The 27,113-nt window shown below is 48.7% G+C and overlaps 1 protein-coding gene across 2 annotated transcripts; it reads right to left on the bottom strand.

Annotated features, from left to right (window-relative positions):
* Window positions 1-125: 125 nt before the first annotated feature.
* On the bottom strand, window positions 126-27,113 carry LOC121291574 (allograft inflammatory factor 1-like). 2 transcript variants are annotated; one of them, XM_041212955.1, is made up of 6 exons: window positions 27,012-27,113; window positions 16,843-16,904; window positions 8,381-8,447; window positions 7,019-7,060; window positions 4,088-4,250; window positions 126-1,519 (listed from the first exon to the last, which is right to left on the bottom strand). In XM_041212955.1, exons 1-6 carry the CDS (start codon window positions 27,022-27,024, stop codon window positions 1,435-1,437), a joined length of 432 nt encoding a protein of 143 aa, XP_041068889.1. In that variant the 5' UTR covers window positions 27,025-27,113; the 3' UTR covers window positions 126-1,434. The 2 variants fall into 2 exon arrangements, with proteins under 2 accessions (XP_041068889.1, XP_041068891.1); XM_041212957.1 differs by lacking the exons at window positions 16,843-16,904; window positions 27,012-27,113 and having other exon boundaries at window positions 8,314-8,418.

Here is a 27,113-nt window from a genome sequence, read left to right as displayed (position 1 = left end):
CCCTGCACCACAAGGACTGTCCCAATCCTTTTAAAGGCACTCTGCACCATTACAACTGTCCCTTAGATTTAGCTCTTTCGGTGAGTCAGCAGGAGTTTGAACAAGGATGGGAACGAAATGAACTGTAATGTTTCCAAAATTCTTTTATTCTGCAACTGTTCAGTCTCATTTTCCAGAGAGTGGTGTTTGTAAACAGGAAATTGCTGGATGGGAATGTAACATTCTCCAAATTTGTAGAGGTGATCAGACATTCGAAGATTTCTCCCATATGAAGGTAACGTGCGCTCCTCCAATAACCTGTCACAACCCCAGAATGCCCCAAAGAGCTTCACAGCTAATCAAAAGCTGTTTGAAGTGTAGTCACTGTTGTAATGCAGGCAACGCGGCAGTCAATTTATGCACAGCAAGCTCCCATAAACAGCAATGAATTAACGACCCGGTCATCCGCTTTTATTGATGTTGATCTGGGGCTGAATATTGACAAGGAAATCAGGGGTAGCTTATGGGCCACAGAAGGAGACCATTTGGCCCATATAACTGTGCCAGCTCTTTGAAAGAACCATAGCCAATTACACTCTACCCCCTGTCCTTACCCCAAAGCAATGTAAATATTTTCCATGTCAAGTGTTTATCCAATTCCCTTTCGAAAGTTACTATTGAACCTGATTTCACCATCCTTTCGGGCAGTGCGTCCCAGATCCAAGAAACGCATTCCGTAAGAAATTTCCTCATCTCAGCTCCAACTCCAAGCCAATTGTCGCAAAATGTGCTATGCAAACCTTTCTCTCCTTTGCTTTGCAGTCACTGCCTGACAGAATGGCTGATTGCATTCTCACTTTGGCACGGTGAGGCTCTGAAGTCCAAGCTGTACCACCGTTCTCCCATCACAGTGAACCGAGAACAGTTTCCTAGGGAATTCTAGAGCATGGGTCCCGGGCAGCTGAAGGCACAGCCCCCAGTGGTGAGCACAGAAAATCAGGAATGCGCAGGAGGCCAGGATTGGCCAGGGGCAGAGATCGCAAACGGTCGTACGGCTGGACCATGTTCCGGGATAGGGACAGGCGAAGCCTTGAAGGGACCTGAAGCAAGGACGGCCACATTAAATATCGGGGCATTGCTGGGCCAGGGGCCAGCATAGGTCAGTGAGCACAGAGGGGTGACGGGTGAACGTGGCTTGGAGCGAGCTAGGACGCGGGCAGCAGAGTTGTAGACGGTCTCGAGTTTACGGAGGGCAGAATGCAGTCGGATCAGGAGCGCGGTAGAATCGTCAGGCTTGGATGGATGGGAGGCGTGAATGATGGTTTCAACAACAGATGAACTGAGGCAGCTGCAGAGCGAGGCAATGTTACAGAGGTGGGATTAGGTGGCCTTAGTGGTGGAGGGCATATGTGGGTCAGAAACTCATCTTGAGGCCAACGTTGGCAAAGAGGAGGATTATGGGAGGTCGCTGAAGGTTTTCTTTGTCGGGGGTCCAGTGGGCTTCTCAGGTTCCTTTGCTTTATCTTCGTACAGCAAGATTCTGCGTAGAGAGAAGCCAAGAGCAATGTCATCACCTTAGCTTAGTTCAGCACATACTGAATCTTAAAAACATGCCTTCATTTCACCCATGAATCACTAAAAGTGAGATTTATTATTGATATAAGATGAGAAAGGATTTTATCTTCTGCGTACCCCAGTTCAGCATCAAATATTCTCCTACAACAGGCACAGCACGGGGTTAGATACAGAGTAAAGCTCCCTTTACACTGTCCCATCAAGCACTCCCAGGACAGGTACAGCACAGGGTTAGATACAGAGTAAAGCTCCCGCGACACTGTCCTCATCTAACACACTCAGACTGGATACAGAATGGGGTGAGGTACAGAATAAACTGACTTGCAGGCATGGGTCATGCAGACCTTTCCAGGGAGCCTGTCGAGGGATTCTTCTGAAAGAGCCAAGGCTATCTGAAGCCTAGAGAGTGAGGGTGAACACTTTCCTATAAGAACTGTGATAGTCTGGCTCTGTTCCTGACCCACTGTACACCCCTGAGTGAATAATGGAACCACCATCACACACAATGAGACACTATCACCAGTGAGTAGGATAAGGACTGTTCAGCTGGGACTGGAGTCCAATGGGCAGATAAACTCCCAGTCTGTAGTTTCTGCTCCTTTGGGCAGGGGTTTTTTCCAGCACAATTCACCTAATGGCAGGGTGACCAATATTTCCAGCTCGTTTTAAAAGCACCATGTGAGATCCCGGATCCACCCACAACCCATATTTAATAAGCCTTTTTCAGCCATTTAAATTCAGTTTAGTCACAGGCAGTGAATTAAAACTGTGATTTAACAGTGTATTTTATATAATTCTCTGTCAATTTTAATGGAGAATGAAGTCAGGGTGAGATTAAACTGAATATTAGATGCAACATTTAATGGCAAACCATTGCTGGATCCCACACAGTCAAAATCTTGGGGGTTACTATTGACCAGAAACTGAACTGAAGCAGCCATATCAATACTGTGGCTGCAAGAGCAGGTCAGAGGCTAGGAAGTGACTTGGAGGGGAACTTCCAGGTGGAAGTTCCCTACCAACTCACTCACCCTCCTGACTTGGAAATATATCGCCGTTCCTTCATTGTCACTGTGTCAAAAGCCCACAACTCCCCCCCTAACAGCACTGTGGGTGTGCCTACACCACATGGACTGCAGCAGTTTAAGAAGGCAGCTCACCACCACCTTCTCAAGGGCAATTAGGGATGAGCAATAAATCTGTCTTGCCAGCTACGCTCACATCTCATGAGTGAATAAAATTTAAAAAAAACATTAGTTTCCTCAGCCCATTGTCTTCATCTCTGCCCCTCCAACATAGACAGACTTGGCCCCCACAATCTGCAATGAACCTGAATATGAGTGGGGGAGGGGTGTGGAACAGGCAGCCCATGTGATTCTACCCATTTTCTGCTGCTGCACAAGTCAAATTTCCACTAACTATCCCCCTGCAATCCCCCACCTACACCAGCCACACAAACATACACACACATCATGCACACATACAACCCTCAGAATGTGTGACACACACACACACCTCAGAATCGTGTCACACACACACATCTCAGAATATGTGACACACACACACATACCTCAGAGTATGTTACACACAAAATCTGTGACACACACAGACAGACACACACACAGAATCTGTCACACGCACACATACACAGAATCTGTCACGCGCACACATACACAGAATCTGTCACACATATACACAACTCAGAATATGTGTCACACACATACACACACACACCTCAGAATATGTGACACACACACACACCTCAGAATATGTGACACACACATACACCTCAGAATATGTGACATACAAACACACACCTCAGAATATGTGACATACACACACACACCTCAGAATATGTGACACACACACACACACCTCAGAATATGTGACATACACACACTCCTCAGAATATGTGACACACACACACACGCTTCAGAATATGTGACACACACACACGCTTCAGAATATGTGACACACACACACGCTTCAGAATATGTGCTGTGTATGTAAAAAAAAAAGTCTCTCCCATTTTCCCACAAGAACACAAGAATTAGGAGCAGGAGTAGGCCATTCGGCTCCTTGAGCTTACTCCGCCATTCCATAAGACCTGGCTGAGTTCTCAACCCTACTTTCCTGCCTTTCCCCATATCACTAGACTCTCTTGTAGATCAAACATTTGCCTAACTCAGCCTTGAATATATCCAGTGGCCCAACCTCCACTGCTCTCTGGGGAAAAAGAATTCTAAAGATTCGTGACCTTTTAGTGAATGTTCCTCCTCACCTGAAATGGGAGATCCTTCATTTTTAAACAAAGTCCCCAAGTTCAAGGCTCCCGCACAAGAGGAAACATCTTCTCAGTGTCTACCCCGTCAAGTTCACTCAGCATCTTATCTATTGCAATAAGTTTACCTGTCAATTTTTCTAAACACCAATGAGCCCAGGCCCAACCTGCTCAACGTTTCCTCATAAGACACCCCTTCATCCCAGGAACAGCCGAGTGAACCTTCTCTGAACTGTTTGAAGAAGAACTTACATTTTAGCAATGGCAGACCGCTTTCCCAGCATCATCTTCACGAAGTCCGAGTACGAGATGGTCTCGCCCATTTCTCCTGCCACCTCCTTGATCATTTTCTTCAGCTCCAGGTGGGTCTTGGCCTCTCCGAGCTTTTCCAGCATTCTCTTCAGCCCCATGATATCTGAGTGAGGTGGGGGGGGGGGGGAGAGGAGGAGAGGGAAGGTTTGAAATGACACGGTCTTACTCGCATCTGCCCTCTGACCCCTACCCTTGGCCTCTCGGAGACCTCTACGTTTTGCCGCTGCCCCTGCTCCTCATCCTCGGAGGTTCCTGTCGGAATGTGCAACCACCAGCCGAGGGATTGGGTTCTGCCTCAGGCACCATCACTCCGTCGCCAAGCAGCCCATGATGGACTGGGTCATGTTGTGGGCATGGTACCCAACTCGTAAACCAAAGGTCAGGACCTGAAAATTCAAACTATGGCACTGGGCAACCCAACGGCCAGAAAAGCTTCCAGGCTTTTGGGAACCCGTATGTCCTTCAGCAAGTAAAATGTAACCGCACAGAACTTGAGTATTGCAGAAAAGAGAGACATGTCAAAGCTTTTCAGCTTGTACTCATCAGGACAATTTGCAAGAATACCAATATAAGGGGAACGCAACAATTTATACTGTACATGAAGAGAGTGCTGATTGGTAAAGGTGATGGCGATGGACAGTTAACTGTCAAGCATTGCTTGAAATTTAAACCATGCAGCTTGACCCTGATTGGTCATGTGCACACATTGTATCTGTTTCAGCTGAATAAAATAAGTGAAAGGCATTTGCTGACTCATTCCTCAGGGTGATGCCTTGACCAATCAGGGTCAAGCTGGCTGGTTTAAATTTGAAACATTGCTTGACAGTTAACAGTCAGTCACCATCACTGGTGAATTCTCCACGGCAGTGCCTCTACCAATCAGAGTCCACTTGCCAACCAATCAGCACTCTCTTCACATGAAGGATAAATTGTTGTTTTCCTCTTTTGCTGGTATTCTTGCGAAGTGTCCTGCTGAGTGCAAGATGAAAAGCTTCGGCATGTCTCTTTTTTCAGCAAAAACATAACCACTCCTGCCCCATCCGGCCTTGCCCGACAAAATGTGGTTGACTTCTAATATTTATGGAAAAGGCTCAACACCTTCATCAGAGCAATGAAGTGCGTGCAAGATAGAAAAGGTGACCATGCCGGTATCAACCATACCCCGGGTACAAATTGAGAGGAGATTTGATAGAGGAATACAAAATCATGAGGGGTCTGGGCAGAGTAGGAAAGGAAAAACTGTTCCCCGCTGGTGGAAAGATCGAGAACAAGAGGGCACAGATCTAAGATAATTGGCAAAAGAAGCAATGGTGACACGAGGAAAAGCATTTTCACGCAGCGAGTGGTTAGGGTCTGGGTGTGTGGAGGAGGCAGGTTCCATCCAGGCATTTGAGGGGAGTCGGGTGCTGGGCTATTTTCTGAAAATAAAGAATGTGCAGGGTCTTTGGGAAAAAGGCCAGGGAGGGTGGCACTTAGTAAATTACACCTTTGGAGAGCCAACACCAACAGGACAGGCTGAATGGCCTCCTTCCGTGCTGCAACCATTCTATGAAATTAAAAAGTGACCTATCGGGGAGCGTGGTTGGAGAGGGTGGGGGGTGGTTGAGGGGTGGTTGGGGTGGGGGGGGGTGGTGGTGGTTGGGGGTGGGGGGGTTGTTTGGGGGGGTAGTTGGCTGGGGGTGGTTGGGTAGGGGTGGGGGTGGTTGTGTGGGGGTGGGGGTGGTTGGGGGGGTAGTTGGGGGGTGGTTGGGGGGGGTAGTTGGGGGGTGGTTGGGGGTTGGGGGGTGATTGGGGGGGGTTGTTGGGGGGGTGGGGGAGTGGATGGGGTGGTGGGAGGGATGAGATTTGAAGGGGGTGGGGGGTGGAGGGGAGGGATGGGGGATGGAGGGGGCAATGGGGGGGTGGAGGGGGTGATGTGGGGAGGGGGTGATGGGGGAGGGGAGTGGAGGGGGGATGGGGGTGGAGGGGTGTGGAGGGACGGATGGGGGGTGGAGGGGGGATGGGGGGATGGAGGGGGTGATGTGGGGAGGGGGTGATGGGGGAGGGGAGTGGAGGGGGGGATGGGGGTGGAGGGGTGTGGAGGGAGGGATGGGGGGTGGAGGGGGGATGGGGAGGGGTTGATAGAGGCAGGGGTGGAGGTGGAGGTGAGATGGGGATGAAGGGGGCTGGAGGGAGGGATGAAGAGTGGAGGAGGATGGGGGGAGGGGGTGATGGGGAGAGGGGGTAATGGGATGGAGGGGGCAGGATGGAAGGTGGGAGGAAATAATAAGAATTTTGATTTTATGCAGCAAGTTGTTGTGATCTGGAATTCACTGTCTGAGCAGGCAGTAGAAGTAAGTTCAATCATGGCTTCCCAAAGGAAATTGGATAAATAACTTAAAAAGGAAAAATCTGCAGGGCAACAGGGAAAGAGGGGCTGGGGGAGTGGGACTAACTGGTAACTCTTTCACAATGGTCCTCCCAGGCATGATGGGCTGAACAGCCTCCTCGTGCCATGTTGCATTCCGTGATTCCATGCGAAAATGGGGTTGGAGACAGACGGAGGCCGAGTTAAACAAGGGCTCCAAAGCCAAAAGGAAAGAGGCAGATCTGGAATGGGAAAAGCTCTTTGCAACACCTCTGAGAGACAGCCCAGCCCCAAAACTTTCCAAGCCAATTGTCAGGATGGAGGTGAGGGGAGCTGAAGAGCTCAGGCCAACAGGAAAAGGTGAAATACTCTCCTGATGGGGAGAGTTCTCAAAGCCTCAGATGTGTTCGCTGAGGCCCTTGTGGAAAGGTGGGACAGTAACATAGGCAGGACACCAGTTAAAGGGAGAAAGAGTTCAAAAGGCTTTCACCATGTCTGGCGGTTACCGAGAAAAACAAACTTACCAATGTCTCCCTGGTTATTGAGGTCGAATTCCATATATTTCACTGAAAAGCAATGAAAGGAAAGAACATTTACTGAGGTTCAATGGAAATTAAATATCTGGCCAGAGATTTAACCTACCCAGCCCAGGCTCAGGTCAGAAGTCTGATTTGGACCCTGTCCAATTTCACATCAAACTTAAAGCACAGGAACAGACTATTCAGCCCAACAGGTCTATGATGGCCTTTACACTCCACGCTAGTCTGCACTGGCTCAGCCACGTGCATTGGTTGGTTCTTGGCTGTGTACCCAAAGACCTTCTGTACGGCAAACTGGACACTGGATCATGACCTGCTGGGTGTCCAAGCCCCAGTTGCAAGGACACCCGCAAGTGAGATACGCAGGTGGTAGACATTGACACTGGCAACTGGGAGACAGTCGCCGATGGCCATGACCTCTGGAGGTTGACTGTTAGGAAGGGCATTGGAAGAAGCAAGCAGGAACGGAAAGCTCAACAGGCCGAGAAGAGGGCCCAGAGAGACCAGTGAGTCCTGCACCTTCTCGACCCACTGTCTTCCTCTGCATCAAATGCGGCACAGGCTGCCGTACCAGAGTGGGGCTCCTAAACCACACCATGCGATGCTTAATGCAGAGTTGACCGCCAAGGCGCAAACCATCGTCTCATGAAACGGAAGGCAGCCATCTGATCTGTTTACGATCTATTCATTTCTCCCGCATGTACTGATCGAGCTCCCCCTTAACTTTCCATTGGCTCCAATACAGCGTAAAATCAAAGGAGGTGTAAAATGATTATCCAATCTTGATTAAAGAGTTTTAAGGTGCATTTTAAAGGAGGAGAGAGAGGTGTAATTGGTTTAGGGAAGGAATTCCCGACCTTAGGACCCAGAGCGGCCGCTGATGGTGGAGTGATGAAAATCAGGGATGCTCAAGGTGAGAATTGGAGGAATGCAGAGATCTCAGAGGGTTGGAGGGCCGATGGATGTTACTTAGATTGGGGAAGAGTGAGGCAATGAGAAGAATTTGACAACAAAGGATGACAACTCTAAAATCGAGGCACTACAGGATGGGGATCAATGTAGGTCACAGAGGGCTTGCTCTGAGGCAGCCAGTGCCTGAATGACTTTCTCAGGCCTGTTGTGAGGGAAATTAGAACCATACTTGAGAACGTCCATCACTCTTTGCCTGAATTCTCCGGGCAGCAACTTAATAAAGATCCCCCCCTCCCTCCCTCCACACAACCCCACCACTACCTCACCCCCCACTGCCAGTCCCAACAAAACAGGTTAAAATCCGCCACCTCAGGTTAAAATCTCAGATCATCAATCCACAGCAAGCATTGGGACAGCAATGAGCAAAAGAGTTACGTTTGAAAGCCCTGAGCTTATCTTCCAGGTCTTCATCGGTTTTGTACTTCGGGTTTTCCAGGAACTCCTACAAAAGAAGAAATAGCTCAGTCATCGTTGGCATCAATTTCAGAGAGGCAAACAGAAGGTGCAAATTTTGAACCAGCGTTACTTCGGTAATGACCAGGGCTTTGCCTCCGGCTCTGAATTTTGGCACTCAGTGATTAGTGCTGAGAAATGGAACGTTGCATTTCCGACAAACGTTCTCTCAACAATGACCACTTGCATTCATATAGCATCATTAATGTAGTAAGATGTCCCAAGATGCTTCAACGGTGTGATTGTCGAATAAAATTTGACAGATGGTGCTGTATATTTTATATACCTCAGAGGAACGCAGAGGTGACACTAGTTTCTAAGTGTGCAAGGCTTACAGTGCTTGAATATATCCGGTGGAGACACGATGGGCTGAATGGCCTCCTTCTACACTGACAATTCTGTGATTCTGTGATACATCTCTGCGGTCACAAAATGTCTGCATTCACGCTTACAGCAGCTTCTGTAGTGCCTGTTTACTTTGCTCTGAATCAACACCCAGGTTTAACCAGTCAAGCAGTTACCAGAATCACACAAGCAAGCACAGAACAGTTGAACAATTTAGCGCCACACATGGTCTATGAGATATGGCTTGTTTTGTACCACTGCCCAAGTCAGATTTCTACCCACCCGACTCCTTGCACTGTGTCCTTCTCGGACTCATTCCATCCCATCATCTCCAAACTGTGGATCTTCTCACTTCCCTTAGTCTTACTTCCTTTCTACAATCTCCAGGCTTTTGAAACCACTGCCTGACCTCACCTCACCACAGCTGCCTAATCTACATCACCTTCACGGCCTTGCACACACTCCCTATTTCTCTGTAACTTCCTCCAGCGCCTAACACCCTCCGGGATATCTGTACACCGCCCATCTGTGCCTCTCATGATTTGAATCGTTCCACTATTGGCAGCAGTGCCTTCAGCTGCCTGGCCGCCAAGCTATGGAATTTTCTTCCTAAGCTCCTCTGCACTTCTGTTAAATCTATTTCTTTGACTAAATTGTCAAAGGATCATCTGTCCTAACATCTCCTTATGCGCCTCCACCTCAGATTCAGCCTGTTAATCGCCCCCGTGAAGTGCCTTGTTTCTTATGATGATAAAGGCGCTACATAAATGCAAGTTGTTGACGTGCTTTGTTCAAATCGTGATGTTGTTTTGCTATGTTGCCCCAACTCTGAACTTGGGCTTTCTCCCCTCAGAAAGGGTGACTTTTGGCAGTCAGTACCATATTCAATAGCATTACCATCACTGAATCCTCTCACATCAACATCCAGGGGGTTACCATTGACCAGGAGCTGAACTTGACTAGCCATATAAACACTGTGGCTACAAGAGCAGGTAAGAGGCTGGGAATTCTGCAGCAAGGAACTCACCTCCTGACTCCCCAAAGCCTGTCCACTATCTACAAGGCACAAGTCAGGTCTGTGATGGAATACCCTCCACTTGCCTGGATGAGCGCAACTCTAAAACTCAAGAAGCTCGACAACATCCAAGGTAAAGCAGCCCCCATCCAACACCTTTAATTTCCTCCATTGCCAGTGCACAGTGGTAGCAGTGTGTACCATCTACAAGATGCACTGCAGGAATTCACCAAGGCTCCTTCAACAGAACCTCCAATCCCACGACCTCTACTATCTAGAAGGACAAGGGCAGCGGATGCATGGGAACACCACCACCTGGAAATTGCCCTCCAAGCCACATCCTGACTTGGAAATATATCACCGTTCCCTCACTGTTGCTGGGTCAAAACCCTGGAACTCCCTCCCTAACAGCACTGTGGGTGTACCTAACCACAGGGACTGCAGTGGTTCAAGGAGGCAGCTCAGCACCACCTTCTCAAGGGCAATTACAGATGGGCAATAAACTCTGTCTTGACAGCTACCCTCACACCCCATGAGTGAATAAAAATTAAAAATTGCATCAGTTCCCTCACCTCACCTCTTCTCCCCACCAACCCCACCCCCCCAGCTCGCCAATAGGCAGGTTTGGTTTAAATTGCCCCCAGTGTCTACAACGAATAGGTGGTGGGAGAGGGGGGCATGGAATATGCAACCCCTGTGATTCTGCCCATTTTCTGCTGCTGCATAGGGCAAATTTCCAGCAACACTCAAGAAGCTCGACACCACCAAGGACAAAACAGCCCATTTTATTGGCACCCCATGCACCACCATCAACATTCACTCCCTCCACCACTGACGCACAGTAGCAGCAGTGTGTACCATGTACAAGATGCACTGCAGGAATTCACCAAGGCTCCTTAGACAACACCTTCCAAACACACAACCACCACCACCTAGAAGGACAAGGGCAGCAGACGCATGGGATCACCGCTACTTGGAAGTTCCCCTCCAAGCCACTCACCGTCCTGACTTGGAAATTTATCACCGTTCCTTCACTGTCGCTGGATCAAAATCCTGGAACTCCCTCCTTAACAGCACTGTGGGTGTTCATACACCATATGGACTGCAGTGGTTCAAGCAGGCAGCTCACCACCACCTTCTCAAGGGCAACTAGGGATGGGCAATAAATGCTGGCCTAGCCAACAACAGCCACACATCCTACAAAAGATTTTTTTTAATCTCTTTTTTTTTTTCTCTGTAGTATAAGCTGTTACATTCCATTCTGCTGTGCTTTTAAGTTTCAATTCCTCCCTCTTCCCTGCAATTGACTGTTACACGCCTCACATTTAGCAGCAGACACGAAACGTAACAGGGCTGTCAGATCCACGACGCACCCACACACTCACCACACAGGAAATGTTACTCACTGCACCCTGCTCCAGAGCAGGGTTGGGAATACGCTTCTTGTCTTCTGTATACTGACAGTAGACCACACAGCTGTCAGGGTTTAGAACATTTCAGACACAGGAAGTGAAAAGTGTTGTGGTTAATGTGGTCGATTTTGTAAGCTCTGCAGCCTTGGACAATCACAATCCTGAGATCACCCAGAAGTGTACATGGGGAGAGTTGAGTGACAGGGTTAATCCTCTCCTAGTGACTTAGGAAATAGGAGCCATTTCAGCCCCTCAAGCCTGCTCCACCATTCAACCAGATCATGGCTGATCATCTACCCCAACGTCATCTTCCCACACTATCCCAATAACCCTTGATGTCTTTAATATCGAGAAATCTATCAATTTCTATCTTGAACATACTTATTGACTGAGCCTCCAGACCCCTCTGGGGTAGATAGTTGCAAAGCTTCACTGCCCTCTGAGTAAAGAAATTCCTGCTCATCTCAGTCCTAAATGGTCTGCCCCTTCCCCTGAGACTGTGTCCCCTGGTTCTAGATGCCTCAGCCAAGGGAAATACCCTTCCTGCATCTACCCTGTCGAGCCCTGTAAGAATTTTGTATACTTCAAAGAGATCACCTCTCATTGCTCTAAACTCTCAAGAATCTAGGCCCATTCTCCTCAACCTCTCCTCAGAGGATATGGGAACTCAGATGGGACCAGGCCGCCTGGAGAATTACTAGACTCAGGAAGAGCTGGTGGAGGGTGCTAACCCCCTCAGATGGGTACAGTTTATTCACTGAGTCACTGGGGAACTTCCTCCATTTAAACAGCTTAGTAGTCATTAATATACACTAGCATTAGCACATCAGGAACAAGGTATTCTTTTGGCCGCTTGACCCTTGTTCCTCCTGTTCAAGTTCAGCTGACCCCTGAATTATGGTGGTGCCATTCACATCCTCCAAACTTCCAAAGTGCTTTGCAGCCAATGCTTAGTTTTGTAGACGCATGTGGCAGTCCATTTGTGCACAGCAAGAGCTCACAAATAGCACTGAGGTATAAGAGCAGTTAATCTGCCCTTTTTTTTTTAAGTGATTTCGATCAAGTGATAAAAGCTGGCCAGTGAGGAACTTCCCTGCTTTTGTCTGGATAGAGCAGTGGGATATAGCTCATGCCCACCCTGGGATAGCTGCAGGGCAATGGAAAGGCCCACTCAGGACCTCATTGGGGGTGTTGACCTGGATTACGTACTCAAAGCCTGGAATTTGACAGCAGCCCCCAACTCCCTCCGGAGCAGGATGGGAGGGGGCAGGGTGGGGAGGGGCCCCAAAACTAAGTGCAGTTCCAGCAGTGCTGTTCACGGCCCCTACCCACCCACCACCCACTGCAATTTTACCAGCGACGGGGAGGTATCAGGCGGCCCACTCACCCATGTGCCAGTTGAGGCCCTTAAGTGACCGAGGGAGACCGACACCAAGTGTTCAACTCGCCAGATAAAACCTGACCAGTTGGTGGCCTGGCAAAAGTGGGGCCGGGTGCCCACTTTTCAGGCTCTCTGTGCCCATCAGAGACCACCCCTTTTCCAAGGTATTTCCCTCCTCACAAATTTCCATCCCTCTGCCCATCCTGTCCACTCTAGACCTCTAGCCCCATCACCTACAAGACCAGCCCCTGCAAGACACCAGACTCCCTTTCTTGCTGCCTCCTCACTTCCCTGGAAGACTAACTGCAGTCCCACCAGTGGCCATTGCTCCTGGTGGTGCTGGTGGGACCAGAGGCCATCAGCCATTTGATTGGCTGACAGATCACAGGGGTAGGATTTCCTCTCCAGCTGGGGCAGCATGCACACCTCAAGTCAATTAACAGCTGATAATGACCTCGAGGCAAGCAGGCCAAGTGGAGGTGGGCCTCAACTTTTGCACCAGGAGGCGAAAAAACCTGATCACCACATTTCTGGAGCGGGACTTGAACCTGTGACTTTCAGTGGTAAAAGTGCTGGTTACTGAATGGCAACGCTGTTGTCTACGATTCCAACAAATCGACTTGGGGATTTACTCTGTATCTAACCTCGTGCTGCACCTGCCCTGGGAGTGTTTGATGGGGACAGTGTAGAGGGAGCTTTACCCTGTATCTAACCCCGTGCTGTACCTGTCCTGGGAGTGTTTGATAGGACAGTGTAGAGGGAGCTTTACTCTGTATCTAACCCTGTGCTGTACCTGTCCTGAGAGTATTTGATGGGACAGTATAGAGGGAGTTTTACTCTGCATATAAACCATGTTCCACCTTTCTTTTAATGTTCATTCATGGGATGTGGGCTTCGCTGGCTGGGCCAGCATTTATTGCCCATCCCTAATTGCCTTGAGAAGGTGGTGGTGATCTGCCTTCTTGAACCACTGCAGTCCATGAGGTGCAGGTAAACCACACTGCTGTTAGGAAGTGAGTTCCAGGATTTTGATCAATGACAGTGAAGGAACAGTGATATACTTCCAAGTCAGGATGGAGGGGAACTTCCAGGTGGCGCTGTCCCATGTCTCTGCTGCCCTTGTCCTTCTAGATGGTAGTGGTTGTGTGTTTGGAAGGCGTTGTCAAAGGAACTTTGGTGAATTCTTGTAGATGGTACACACTGCTGCTACTGTGCATTGGTTGTGGAGGGAGTGAATGTTTGTGGATGGGGTGCCAATCAAGTGGGCTGATTTGTCCTGGACGGTGTCAAGCTTCTTGAATGTTTTGGCAGCTGCACTCATCCAGGCAAGTGGGGGAATATTCCATCACACTCCTGACTTGTGCCTTGTGGACAGGCTTTGGGGAGTCAGGAAGTGAGTTACTCATCACATGATTCCTAGCCTCTGACCTGCTCTTCTAGCCACATTATTTACATGGCTAGTCCAGTTCAGTTTCTGGTCAATGGTAACCCCCAGAATGTTGACAGTGGGGCATTCAGTGATGGTAATGCCATTGAACATCAAGGGGCGATGCTTGGATTCTCTCTTGTTGGAGATTGTCATTGCCTGATACTTATGTGGCGCGAACGTTACTTGCCACTTGTCAGCCCAAGCCTGGATATTGTCCAGGTTTTGCTGCATTTGGACATGGACTGCCTCAGTATCTGAGGAGTCGCAAATGGTGCTGAACATTGTGCAATCATCAGCTAATATCCCCACTTCTGACCTTATGATGAAAGGAAGGTCATTAATGAAGCAGCTGAAAATGGTTGGGCCTAGGAAACTACCCTGAGGAACTCCTGAGATGATGTCCTGGAGCTGAGATGACAACCACAACCATCTTTCTTTGTGCTAAGTATGACTCCAACCAGCGGAGAGTTTTTCCCCTGATTCCCATTGATTCCAGTTTTGCTGGGGCTCCTTGATGCCACACTCAGTCAAATGCAGCTTTTACGTCGAGGGCAGTCTCTCCCACCTCACCTCGGGAGCTCAGCTCTTTTGTCCACTTTTGAACCAAGGCTTTAATGAGGCCAGGATCTGAGTGATCGTGGTGGAACCCAAACTGGGTGTCAGTGAGAAGGTAATTGCTAAGCAAGTGCCGCTTGATAGCACTGTTGATGACCCCATCCATTACTTTACAGACGATGGTGAGTAGACTGATGGGCAGTAATTGGCTGGGTTGGATTTGTGCTGCCTTTTGTACACAGGATATACCTGGGCAATTTTCCACATAGCCAGGCAGATGCCAGTGTTGCAGTTGTACTGGAACAGCTTGGCCAGGGGTGTGGCAAGTTCTGCAGCACAAGTCTTCAGTACTATTGCAGGAATATTGTCAGGGCCCATAGCCTTTGCAGTATCCAGTGCCTTCATCTGTTTCTTGATATCACATGGAGTGAATTGAATTGGCTGAAGACTGGCATTTGTGATGCTGGGGACTGTGATACGCGGCACTTCTAGCTGAAGATTGTGACAATGCTTCAGGCTTATCTTTTGTACTGATGTGCTGGGCTCTTCCATCATTGAGGATGGGGATATTTGTGGAACCTCCTCCTCTAGTGAGTTGTTTAATTGTCCACCATCATTCATGACTGGATGTGGCAGGACTGCAGAACTTAGATCTGATCCATTGGTTGTGGGATCACTTAGCTCTGTCTATCACTTGCTGCTTATGCTGATTTGCACACAACTAATCCTGTGTTATAGCTTCACCAGGTTGACACCTCATTTTTAGGTATGCCTGGTGCTGCTCCTGGCATGCCCTCCTGCACTCTTCATTGAACCAGTGTTGATCCCATGGCTTGTTGGTAGTGATAGAGTGGAGGATATGCAGGGCCATGAGGTTGCAGATTGCATTCGAGTACAATTCTGCTGCTGCTGCTGATGGCCCACAGCACCTCATGGATGCCCAGTCTTGACTTGCTAGATCTGTTCCAAATCTATCCCATTTAGCACGATGGTAGTGCTACACAACACATTGGAGGGTATCCACAATGTGAAGGTGGGACTTCGTCTCCACAATGACTGTGCAGTGGTCACTCCTACCGATACTGTCATGGACAGATGCATCTGCGGCAGGCAGGCTGGTGAGTATGAAGTCAAGTATGTTTGTCCCTCTTGTTGGCTTCCTCCCCACCTGCCACAGACCCAGTCTAGCAGCTATGTCCTTTAAGACTCAGCCAGCTCAGTCAGTTGTGGTGCTAACGAGCCAGTCTTGGGTAATGGACATTGAAGTCCCCCACCCAGAGTACATACTGCATCCTTGCCACCCTCAGTGCTTCCTCCAAATGGTGTTCAACATGGAAGAGCACTGATTCATCAGCTGAGGGAGGGCGGTACGTGGTAATCAGAAGGAGGTTTCCTTGCCCATATTTGACCTGATGCCGTGAGACTTCATGGGGTCCAGAGTCAATGTTGAGGACTCCCAGGGCAACTCCCTCCCAACTGTATACCACTGTGCTGCCACCTCTGCTGTGTTTGTCCTGCCAGTGAGACATAACCAGAGTGGTGTCCAGGACCTTATCTGTGAGGTATGATTCCGTAAGGATGACTATGTAATCAGGCTATTGCTTGACTAGTCTGTGGAATAGCTCTCCCAATTTTGACACTAGACCCCAGAAGGAGGACTTTGCAGGGTCGACAGGGCTGAGATTGCCATTGTTGTTGCCTCAATTGATGCCGGGGGGTCCGTCCGGTTTAATTCCTTTTTTGTGACTTTGTAGCGGTTTGTTACAACTGAGTTACTTGCTAGGCCTTAAGAGTCAACCACATTGCTCTGCATCTGGAGTAACGTGTAGGCCAGTCCCGGTAAGGACAACAGATTTCCTTCCCTTAAAGACATTAGTCACATCTAGTGAACCAGAGGGTTTTTTAACAACAATCGATAATGGTTTCATGGTCATCATTAGACTTTTAACTCCAGATTTTTATTGAATTCCAATTCCACCATCTGTCATGTCAGGTCCCCAGGGCATTACCTTGGCTCTCTGGATTACTAATCCAGTGATAATACCACTACACCATCGCCTCCCCCTGGGAGTCTTTGAAACTGTCTTGTAGATGCTTCTTGCTGATAGTTGGTGCCTGGAATAGACATTCTTTCACTTCCCAATATTAATGACCATTACCTCAATGAGCACAAGCTTATGCAGAATAATTGTTTTATCTCATCCCCATGTTTTTGAGCACCTTCCCCTTCTTTCTCTTTCTCAGTACCTTATTGATTTCTTCCAGGCGGTCATCCTGTTTTGCTTTAAGGATTCCAAAGGCTTTACCACCTGAAAAATTGAAAAATAAAAGCTAATATTGAAAAAAGGAATCTGGACAAGACAGTAGAATAAAATCTTTACTCTATATCTAACCCCATGTTGTACCTACTTGATGGGGCAGTGTAGAGGGGACTTTACTCTGTATCTAATCTGTGCTGTACTTGTCCTGGGAGTGTTTGATGGGGACAGTGTAGAGGGAGCTTTACTCTGTATTTAAACCCATGCTGTAGCTGCCCTGGGAGTGTTTGATGGGACAGTGTAGAAGGAACTTTACTCTGTATCTAACCCTGTGCTGTACCTGTCCTGGGAATGTTTGATGGGGACAGTGTAGAGGGAGTTTTACTCTGTAGCTAACCCTGTGCTGTACCTGTCCTGGGAGTGTTTGATGGGACAGTGTAGAAGGAGCTTTACTCTGTATCTAATCCTGTGCTGTACCTGTCCTGGGAGTGTTTGATGGGGACAGTGTAGAGAGAGCTTTACTCTGTATCTAACCCATACTGTACCTGTCCTGGGATGTATTCCAGTGGTTAAAATTAAATTTTAGATGTTGTTAGAACGTCTAAGTAAACTGTCATCAACTTGTAACTCACAAAGATAAAGATCATCAAGGTTTAGGATTCTGGGTAGCAAAATGACTTAAGGTAGTTGCTGTGGCTTTGGAGTTTTGATGGGGCTGTGAGCTATTACATGGGGTCTATGGCAAAGAAACAGGCCATTCGGCCTAACCAGTCCTTGCTTGCTTTTAAGCTTTACTCGAGCCTCCTCCCATCTTTCCTCAACTACATCTACCATCCTAACCCTTCTCCCTCATATGCTTGTCAAGTTTCCCCTTATATTATACTATGTATTCACTTCAACCACCTCTTGCGGTAGTGAGTTTCACATTCTTACCACACTTTGGGCAAAGAATTTCCTTCTGAATTCCTTATTGGATTTCTTGATGACTATCTTAGATTGCTGGCCTCCAGTTATGCTCTTCCCCACAAAAGGAAGCATGAGGTCAATGTGCTTTTGGTCATGGTCACGACAAAGCGAGATGGTTGTAGTTGACGGACACCAATCATCACTGCTCCCAGGATGTTAGAACAGCAGTTCCACAGGGGAAATTACATTCACATAGCCCTCTTTGATTGCTGCATCAATGACCTCAATCATAAGGCCAGGAGTTGGGCTGTTTGATGAAAATTTCACAATACACTTCCTCGCTCACAACTCTTCCAGTGTTCATAGATTATAGAACAGTACAGAAAAGAAGGAGGCCATTCAGCCCATTGTGGCTCTTTGGTCATGCTATCCGGTTAGTCCCACTCTTTCCCCATAGCCCTGTAAATTTTTTTCTTTTCAAGTATTTAACGCATGTTCTTTTCCAGCCGTTCCTTCATTGGAAAGAAGCAACCCATGGCAGTCTACATCAAGACACATTCACACCAGCCGTAATACCCTGACCTTTTCCTGGCATTGCCATCTTTTGAGGGTCATGCCAGGCCAAAGGTTTAGCCGGACCAACCATGTCAAAACCCTGGCTGCGAAAGAAGAACAGGCAACGGGGACTCTACATTGAATGAGCCCCCACTCAGTCCCTCAAACCCCCACTGCCACTTAGAAGGTTCAAGCTAGGAGAGCGATGGATTACGCACACCTCATCTCCACCACCAGCTCCACATTTCCCTCCAAGCCACACGCTATCCTACCTTACACTTTCACGCCCATTCCTTCCCCCTTGCCGGGTCAGCATCAATAAACCCACCCCACATGGACTGTGATGATTGAAGAAGATAGCCCACGTTCATCTCCTCAAGGGCATTGACGAATTGGCCATAAGTGAGCCCTTGCTCATGTCATCCACTGCCCCTTCTAAAATACGTGATTATTCAGGTTGAATTGGTGAACTGTCTGCAAGCATGACCCAGACCTCCCTGTCGCTTGCCATTTCATCACTCCACCCTGCTCTCACGCCTACATGTCCGTCCTTGGCCTGCTGCATTGTTCCAGTGACGCTCAACGCAAACTGGAGAAACAGCACCTCATCTTCTGACTAGGCACTTTACAGTCTTCCGGACTGAATATTGAGTTCAACAAGTTTAGATCATGAACTCTCTCCTCCATCCCCACCCCCTTTCCGATCCCCCTTTTTTCCAATAATTTACATAGATTTTTCTTTTCACACCTACTTCCATTATTTTTAAGTGCATTTCCATACAATTTTTTTAGCCTATTTTGATCCCTTCCCCCCACCCCACCCCCACTAGGGCTATCTGTACCTTGCTCGTCCTGCTTTCTACCCTTAATGTCACCTATTAGCACATTCCTTAGATAATATCTCCACCTTCAACACCTCTTTGTCCTTTGTCTATGACATCTTTTGGCTATCTCCACCTACCACTGGCCCTCTATCCAGCTCTACCTGTCCCACCCCCTCCTTAAACCAGCTTATATTTCACTTCTTTTCTATTTTTCCTTAGCTCTGTTGAAGAGGCATATGTTCTCGAAACGTTAACTGTATTCCTCTCTGCAGATGCTGTCTGACCTGCTAAGTTTTTCCAGGTATTTTTATTTTTGTTTTGAATTGGTGAAATGATTGTTGCTAATTCTCCTTCTGTTACTGTTTCAAGTTCAGCTTCCAACAAAACTAAGTCCAAACCCTGAACACCAAAAGCAAAAAAATGCTGCAGCTGCAGGAAATCTGAAATAAAAACAGAGAATGCAGGTCTGGCAGCACTTGTGGAGGAGGGAAGCAGAGTCAATGTTTCAGCTCTGTGACCTTTCATCAGCAATGGGAGTACCCGGAGATGTAAAAGGGAAGGTCAGTGATGGTGGGGAAGGCAGGGGAGATTAAACCACGAATGGCATGAAGGTGCCGGGCAAAGGGGGATGGTCATGAGACCAAGCAAAGAAACAAAAGAGGGTTTAGAGAAGGTGTAAATGGGAATACCAGAATCACCACAAAAAGCCGCTATCCAGAGACAGAGATCAAAAGTAAACCGCTGCTTCACCTGGGAGGAGCGTTTGGGGCTCTGGATGGTGAGAAGGGAAGATGTAAAGGGGCTGGTACTGCATCTCCTGGGCTTGCATGTAAAGGTGCCATGGGAAGGGGAGGGGTTGTTAGGGGTGACTGAGAAGTGAAACAGGGTGTTGCGGGGAGGAAATGGTCCCTTCAGAATGCTGAAAGGGGGAGGGCAGGGGAAGGTGTGTCTGGCAGTGCCATCACTTTGGACTTGGTGAAAATGGTGGAGGGTGACGCATTGAGTACAGAGACTGGTGCGGTGGAAGGTGAGGGCAAGGGGAACATTATCATGGATCTGGGAGGGAGAGGTAGGGGTGAGAGAAGAAGCACAAGAATTGGAATGGACGTGGTTGAGGGCCCTGTCAACCATAGTGGCGGGGGAACTCTCGGCTGAAGAAAAATGAAGACACGTTGGAAGCAATGACACAAAAGTTGCCATCATCAAGAATAGTTCAACAGAGAGGGAGAAACTGAGAGAATGGAATGGAGTCCTTACAGGAAGCAGGGTGTGAGGAAGTGTAGCCAAGGTAGCTGCGGGAGTCAATGTTTTTATAGTGAATATTGGTTGATAGATTATCCCTGGAAATGGAGACAAGAGAAGTCAAGGAGGGTAGTGAAGAGTCAGTGATGGACCACGTGAAGGTGAAAGAAGGGTGGAAATTGGAAACAAAGTTGATGAAATTTTCAAGTTCAGGACGAGAGCACGAAACGGTACCAACGCAGTCATCAATGTACTGGGAAAAGATATAAAGGAGGGAGTCCGAGTAGGGCTGGAACAAGGAATGTTCCACATATCCCACAAAAAGACAGGCATAGCTAGGACCCATATAGGTACCCATATTACTATATTATTATTATTGATATTCAGAGGAACTGAGTGGAGTTACAGGAGAAGTTATTCAGAGTGAGAACAAGCTCAGCCAGGCAGAGGAAGGTGATGATGGATGTGGACTAGTCGGGATAAGTTGAGACCCCTAAGGCCCTACTGGTGAGGAATGGAGGTGCAGAGGAATTGAACACCCATGGTGAAGAGGAGACGGTTAGGGCCAAGAAATATGAAAATGTTAAAGTGACAAGCATGGGGTGGGGGGTGATGGTTGGGTTGGTGGGGAGGGGTGGGGTTGGGGGGGCATCAGAAGAGTCGCAGGTGAAGTGGTTAAAGACTGGACAAGGGGAGAAAAAAATGAAGTCAAAATAGGAAGAAATCGATTCAATGGGGCAGGAGCAGTCTGAAATGATGGGTTCACCAGGGCAGTCCTGTTTATGGATTTTGGGAAGGAGGTTGAAGTGGACTGTCCGGGGTGGGGGCACTATTAGGTGGGAAGCTATGAAGGGAAGATCTCCGGAGGAGATGAGGTCAGCCACAGTCCTAGATACAATGGCTTGATGTTCGGTGGTGGGGTCATGGTCCATAGAGTGGCAGAGTTGTTATGCACAGAAGGAGGCCACTTGGCCATTCACATGTGTGTTGGTTCTCTGAAGGAGCAATTCACCTAGTGTCATTCTCCCACTTTTGCCCTGTAATCCTGAACATTCTTCCTTTTCAGATAATAATCCAATTCCCTCTTGAATGCCCCTACCACATTATCATATTCTGGAGGGAGTCGGGGAGGGAGGAGGAAATGTCAGAGAGTTGACATTCAGCCTCCGCAAGGCAGAGTCTGAATCACCGGGCAGCAATGGCAACCCCCGCCCCCCCTTGTCAGCAGGTCTGAGACAATGTCAGGGTTGGGCCTGAGAGATCCGTGTGCTGTAAGTCCAGAGGGCGACAGGTTGGGGTGAATGAGAAGAGCAGAGAAATTGAGACAGCCAACGTCGCACCGGCAATCCTCGATGAAAAGATCGAGAGAGGGTAAGAGGCCAGAGGGAGTGGCCCAGGTCAAGGGAGAATACTTGAGATAGGTAAGAGGGTCACTGAGCTGGGACGAAGACTCCTGACCAGAGGTGTGGGCGTCGGGAGAGTTCAGTGTCGTGTCGAAATCAAAATTCATTGGGCGTAAAGAAGCTGAGTCCTTCGCTGAGGACAGATCATTCAGAGTCAGAAACAGGAAGGTCAGAGGGTGAAAACATAGTGAGAGGTGATGCTGGAAGAAGGGATGGGGTCAGAGAGAAGTGAAGAGGGAGGAGGATCTGGAGAGGCGTTGGTATCCATGGGTTATTGAGGTTAGCGGTCCTTGAAGGAAAATAGCTTTTTGCCAAAGTGCTGGATGAGGTGAAAGATGAAAGGGAAAAGTGGACCAGCTTTGAGATAGGGTCAGTGCTGCTGAAGGGAGAGGCTGAGATTGCACACGTGGAAACACACGGCATTGGCTGCGGATCTCAGGCTGTGGAGAGAACCACGACTGGGAGGATTCTGAATGTCCAGGAGACACCTGTAATCGGGGGCGGATCCGCAACATGAAGGGTTGGAATTTTACTTGGAACGCATACGGAATAAGGTGGAGGTATTTGCTCAGGGCGGAGAAGTGACCGTGGAAGTGAGTTTTGGTGGACTATCTAACCAAATGAGAAGGGAAACAGAAAGCAACGAAGGTGAACAGACAGGATAGAAGAGACGAGCAGGAATGCCGTCAGACAGAAGAGCTGAGCCTCTGCAAGGTGGGCATTCCTAGAAGAGAAAAGTGTCAGTGAATGAAACATGAAGACAAAAGCAAACTAACCGCGGAGGTTGGAAACCTGGAATAAAAACAGAGAATGCTGGAAACACTCAGCAGGACTGGCAGCATCGGTGGAGACAGAGAGAGAGAAACAGACTTTCAGGTCAGCGACCTTCCATCAGAACCCAGAGTATTTAGAGAAGTAAGGGTTTAGAAACAAGGCTTAGGGGAAGGGAGGGGAGGGAGATAAAACAAAAGGGAAGATCAATGATGGTGAGGGAAGGTAAGAGAGGTTTAACAACAAAGGGAATGATGTTGTGAAATGCAAAAGGAGATGGTAATGGGAGAAGTAAAGAAAGAAAAGACTTGCCCTGAGGCAAAGTAAACAAGGAAGATAGAGATAAAAACAAAAAAAACTGCGATGCTGGAAATCCAAAACAAAAACAGAATTACCCGGAAAAACTCAGCAGGTCTGGCAGCATCGGCGGAGAAGAAAAGAGTTGACGTTTCAAGTCCTCATGACCCTTCGACAGAACTTGAGTGAATCCAAGAAAGGGGTGAAATATAAGTTGGTTTAAGGTGTGTGTGTGGGGGGGGCGGAGAGATAGAGAGACAGAGAGGTGGAGGGGGGGGTGTGGTTGTAGGGACAAACAAGCAGAGATAGAAGCAAATCATCAAAAGATGTCACAGACAAAAGAACAAAAGAACACATAGGTGTCGACGTTGGTGATATTATCTAAACGAATGTGCTAATTAAGAATGGATGGTAGGGCACTCAAGTGCTCTAGTGCGGGTGGGGGGAGCATAAAAGATTTAAAAATATTTTAAAATAATGGAAATAGGTGGGAAAAGAAAAATCTATATAATTTATTGGAAAAAACAAAAGTAAGGGGGAAACAGAAAGGGGGTGGGATGTTGGAGGGAGCTCAAGACCTAAAGTTGTTGAATTCAATATTAAGGAAGATAGAGGTTCATCAGCAACAGCTGCCATCCAATAAAAAATGAGGTTATGGTCCGTAACTGCTGAGCTCATTGTCAAGACTTGAAGAGGAGGTAAAATGCCCACTCAGGCGCTTTTCCTGAAAACTAAATATGAATGTTCAGTTGGGTGATTTGAAACACCGCCTGCTTAGATAAAGATAAACGCTCATTCCCGGAGTGAAGTTCCTTTTGCGACTGAGGTTTGCTGGACGAGCGAAAAAAAGGAAGATTAGAAAGAACTTGCATTTCTGTGTTGCTTTTCATGACGCCAGGGTGGCCCGGAGCACGTTACAGCCAATTCAGTGCTTTCTGAGTCGCAAAGGTAGCAAAATGTAGCACAGTCGGTTTGCGCGCAGCAAGGTCCCACAAACAGCAATGAGATCATGAACAGTCCGTTCTTTTGGTGACGTTGGTTGAGGAATGCACATCGACCAGATCTCCCACCCCCCTGCTTTCCTTCCAGAAAGTATCTTTTTCATCAACCTGAGGGGCCCCACACGTCCTTGGTTTAATGTCTCAGCAAAAAAATAAAAGGGACGCTTCTGACGGTGTGGCACTCTGTCGTACTGCACCGTCAGCTTCGACTGTGCGTGCGCTCAATTGTCTGGACCGGGGGTCACGAACCCACAGCTTTCTGATTCGGAGGCCAGGGGGCGCTGCCGCTGACACCTGCAGGGGTTGAGCGGCAGCGGAATGCAATCACCCCGATTTTAACCCAGCGCAGTCTGCGCGAACGTACAGTTAAAGTGGCGGGCGGGAGGAGGGAGTAGGGGCGGTGTGGTTTAGTCATGCAGCAGTCCTCATATGTTACCGCTTGACATCAGTTCAACCAGGGATATTTTAGACACGGGAGGTATCTCCCACCTCCGCCCCTCCCTACCCTGGGCAGGCTGGGTCCTACTTTAATACAGAGATAAAAACAAAAAAACTGCGGATGCTGGAAATCCAAAACAAAAACAGAATTACCTGGAAAAACTCAGCAGGTCTGGCAGCATCGGCGGAGAAGAAAAGAGTTGACGTTTCGAGTCCTCATGACTCTTCTCCGCCGATGCTGCCAGACCTGCTGAGTTTTTCCAGGTAATTCTGTTTTTGTTCCTACTTTAATACGCTGGCTTTGCAGCCTGATGATGCCTTTGGCCCCCTGCTATGTAATTTCTGCCCGAAAACAGGGTCAAAGCTGCTGACACACCCTTGTGGGAGGCAGCACACAGGACGAAAAAAGCCAAGGGAAGTGTTCATTCCTTCCTTTGGTGACGATTCCTTGTGGAATCAGGATTGCTCCACATGGTCCCTGCATGGAATTCTTGGGCTTCCCCAGGTCCCAGCCTCCCCTATCCCCCCTCCCACAACTTTGGATCTCCCCCACCCCCCCCCCCCCACCCCACCCCACCCCACCCATTCCCTCCCAGCCAGCATTAAGCTTTAAGCTGGAACCATCCCCCGTGCGGTGCTCCTGCAGTTTCTGCCTATCCGCCCGATTTCCTGCTCCTCCGGAAACTTCCCGCTGCCTGCCGCCCTTTTTGACCTCTGCCCTCTGACATGGCGCGGTGCAGACACGTTTAAGTGAGGCCGAGGCGTTCGGACAGATGGAGCCTCACACTCGACTCCCGGGATTCCTGATTGCTCCAAGCACACCCGGAGGTTACAGGCGGGTTTACCAGCCCAGATGCACAAACCTCTGGGCTCTCGCGCTCCTCCAATCCTGGCCCCTTGCACTTTCCCCGATTTTCCATCATTCCAACATTGGCTGGCCATGCCTTCAACTACCTGGGTCCTAAGCTCCAGGATATTCCCCCGTCCCAAAGTTGTCCACCTCTCTCTCTCCCACCCCTACCCCACCCCCTGTCCCCCCCCCCCCCCCTCCCCCGCCTCTCCTCCAAGAGGCTCCTTAAATCCCAGCTCTTTGGGGATGCATTTTGTTCAGCTGTCCTACCATGAGGCTCAGTGTCAAATTTGTACAATCGCTCCAGCAAAGCTCTTTAGAATGTTTTAACAGGTTAAGGGCGCTACATAACTTCACATTGTTGCTTTCTTAACTACCGGACTTTGGATTCTGAATGGAAACAGCTTAAGAACAGAAAAACCACCGGCTCATGCAAGCGCACCGGACAACGCAGCAAACAACCCTTCAAAGACGTCGCGAGTTCATTTTGAAGTTATGTGCTTCTGTGGTTGGCAATAATGTTGTAGCCTGAGCAGCAATAAGCCTGCAACGCCCTGTCCTTCAAAAGGAAACACAATGTGGCAGAAAGCTTGCGAACAGCTCAGAGGCTCTTGTGTTAAACATGGGCTGGAGGTTATTTTCTCACGTCAGTTTTCATCTGTTCACATTTTTATTTCAACAAAGGGAAACGCCGAGTTACCCAAAGTGTCTGCGGCGCTCCAAAGCTCCAGAGGATTCCCAAACTGCTCAACGATTTGCAGATAGCAACTCGGGTTACAGCATTGAAACAATCCCAGGGAATGGGGAGAGCCAGGCTGCGGGATGGGGTGTGGGGTGTGTGGGGGGTGGGGGGGGGGTGGATTTAAAACAAGGATGAGAATGTTAAAATTAAGATGCTGTTTGACTGGGAGTCAGTGTGGGACAGTGGGAGTTGTTGGGAGTCAATGTGGAACAGTGAGCGCAGGGGCAACAGAGGGTCCCAATGTTGCAGTTGGGGCTCAGCAGGTAGCACTGTCGCCTGGGAATTCAGGAGGGTTGTGGGGCTCACATCCCACTGCTGAGGCTTCAGCACAGGGCTGAGGCTTCCTGTGCAGTACCGCGGGAGCGCTACCCCACCACTGTCGGGTGAAACGTTGAACCGGGGCCCTGTCCAGCCTTCCGGCAGAGCATAAAATGCCACAGCAGTGCTTTCTTGAGGAAGGGAAGAGCTGAGGAGTTCTCCCTGCTATCCCCGTGATGACTTTTTTTTTTAACCCCCTCAATCAACAGCGGTTGGGAAGTAGAAAAAATGACCCAGTTGCCATCGGATTCTGGGAGCTGACCGTGAGCATATTGGCTGCCTTGTTTCCGACATCGAGAACCGCGGCTGAGTTTCAAGAGGTACCTCGCTGGCTGCGAAGTGCTTTGGGGCTCCCCGCAGGAGGAGAAAGAAAACGATGAAGCTTGCAAACGACGGGGACTGGTCCAAACTGGGGTTCCACTTTAAGGTGAGCAAGGCCAATTCGGACCAGCGCCCGTCGTTTCCATCTTGGGGAGGAGAAGGGCTGACACCCTGAGCTTGCGAAAGGCATGATTGCGAATGAAGCCCCTCCTTTGCAGCTGACAACCTGCGGCGGGGACCAGGCCCTCTCCCCACCACCCCCAACCTCCCCAACCTCCACCACCTCCCCCCCCCACTTTACTTCGAGGCCCGTCCACAGAGGTAAGCAAGGCCGACGACAGGAGCATAAATGAGCACAGTGAACAGATTGCCTTTATCAAAAGAACGCTGGAGATTCAAACCGCGAGCAGACAATGCTGCAGATACGCAACAGAACCACCAGCATCTGCAAAGGACAGACAGAGAGCAGTTGAGTTTTTTTATTCCCTACCTTGAGGGTTCATCGCTGAGCTTACTTTCGCCTTTCAGTCTTTCTGTCTTTGGACAGTAACTTGAGTGTTTTTTTTTAATCAAACCATAAGGAAACAATGAG

Source organism: Carcharodon carcharias, chromosome 19, assembly GCF_017639515.1.
Source record: "Carcharodon carcharias isolate sCarCar2 chromosome 19, sCarCar2.pri, whole genome shotgun sequence".
NCBI classification, from domain to species: Eukaryota; Metazoa; Chordata; class Chondrichthyes; order Lamniformes; family Lamnidae; genus Carcharodon; species Carcharodon carcharias.
The sequence above is the reverse complement of the archived record's forward strand: the minus strand, read 5'-3'. Positions and strand labels throughout refer to the sequence as shown.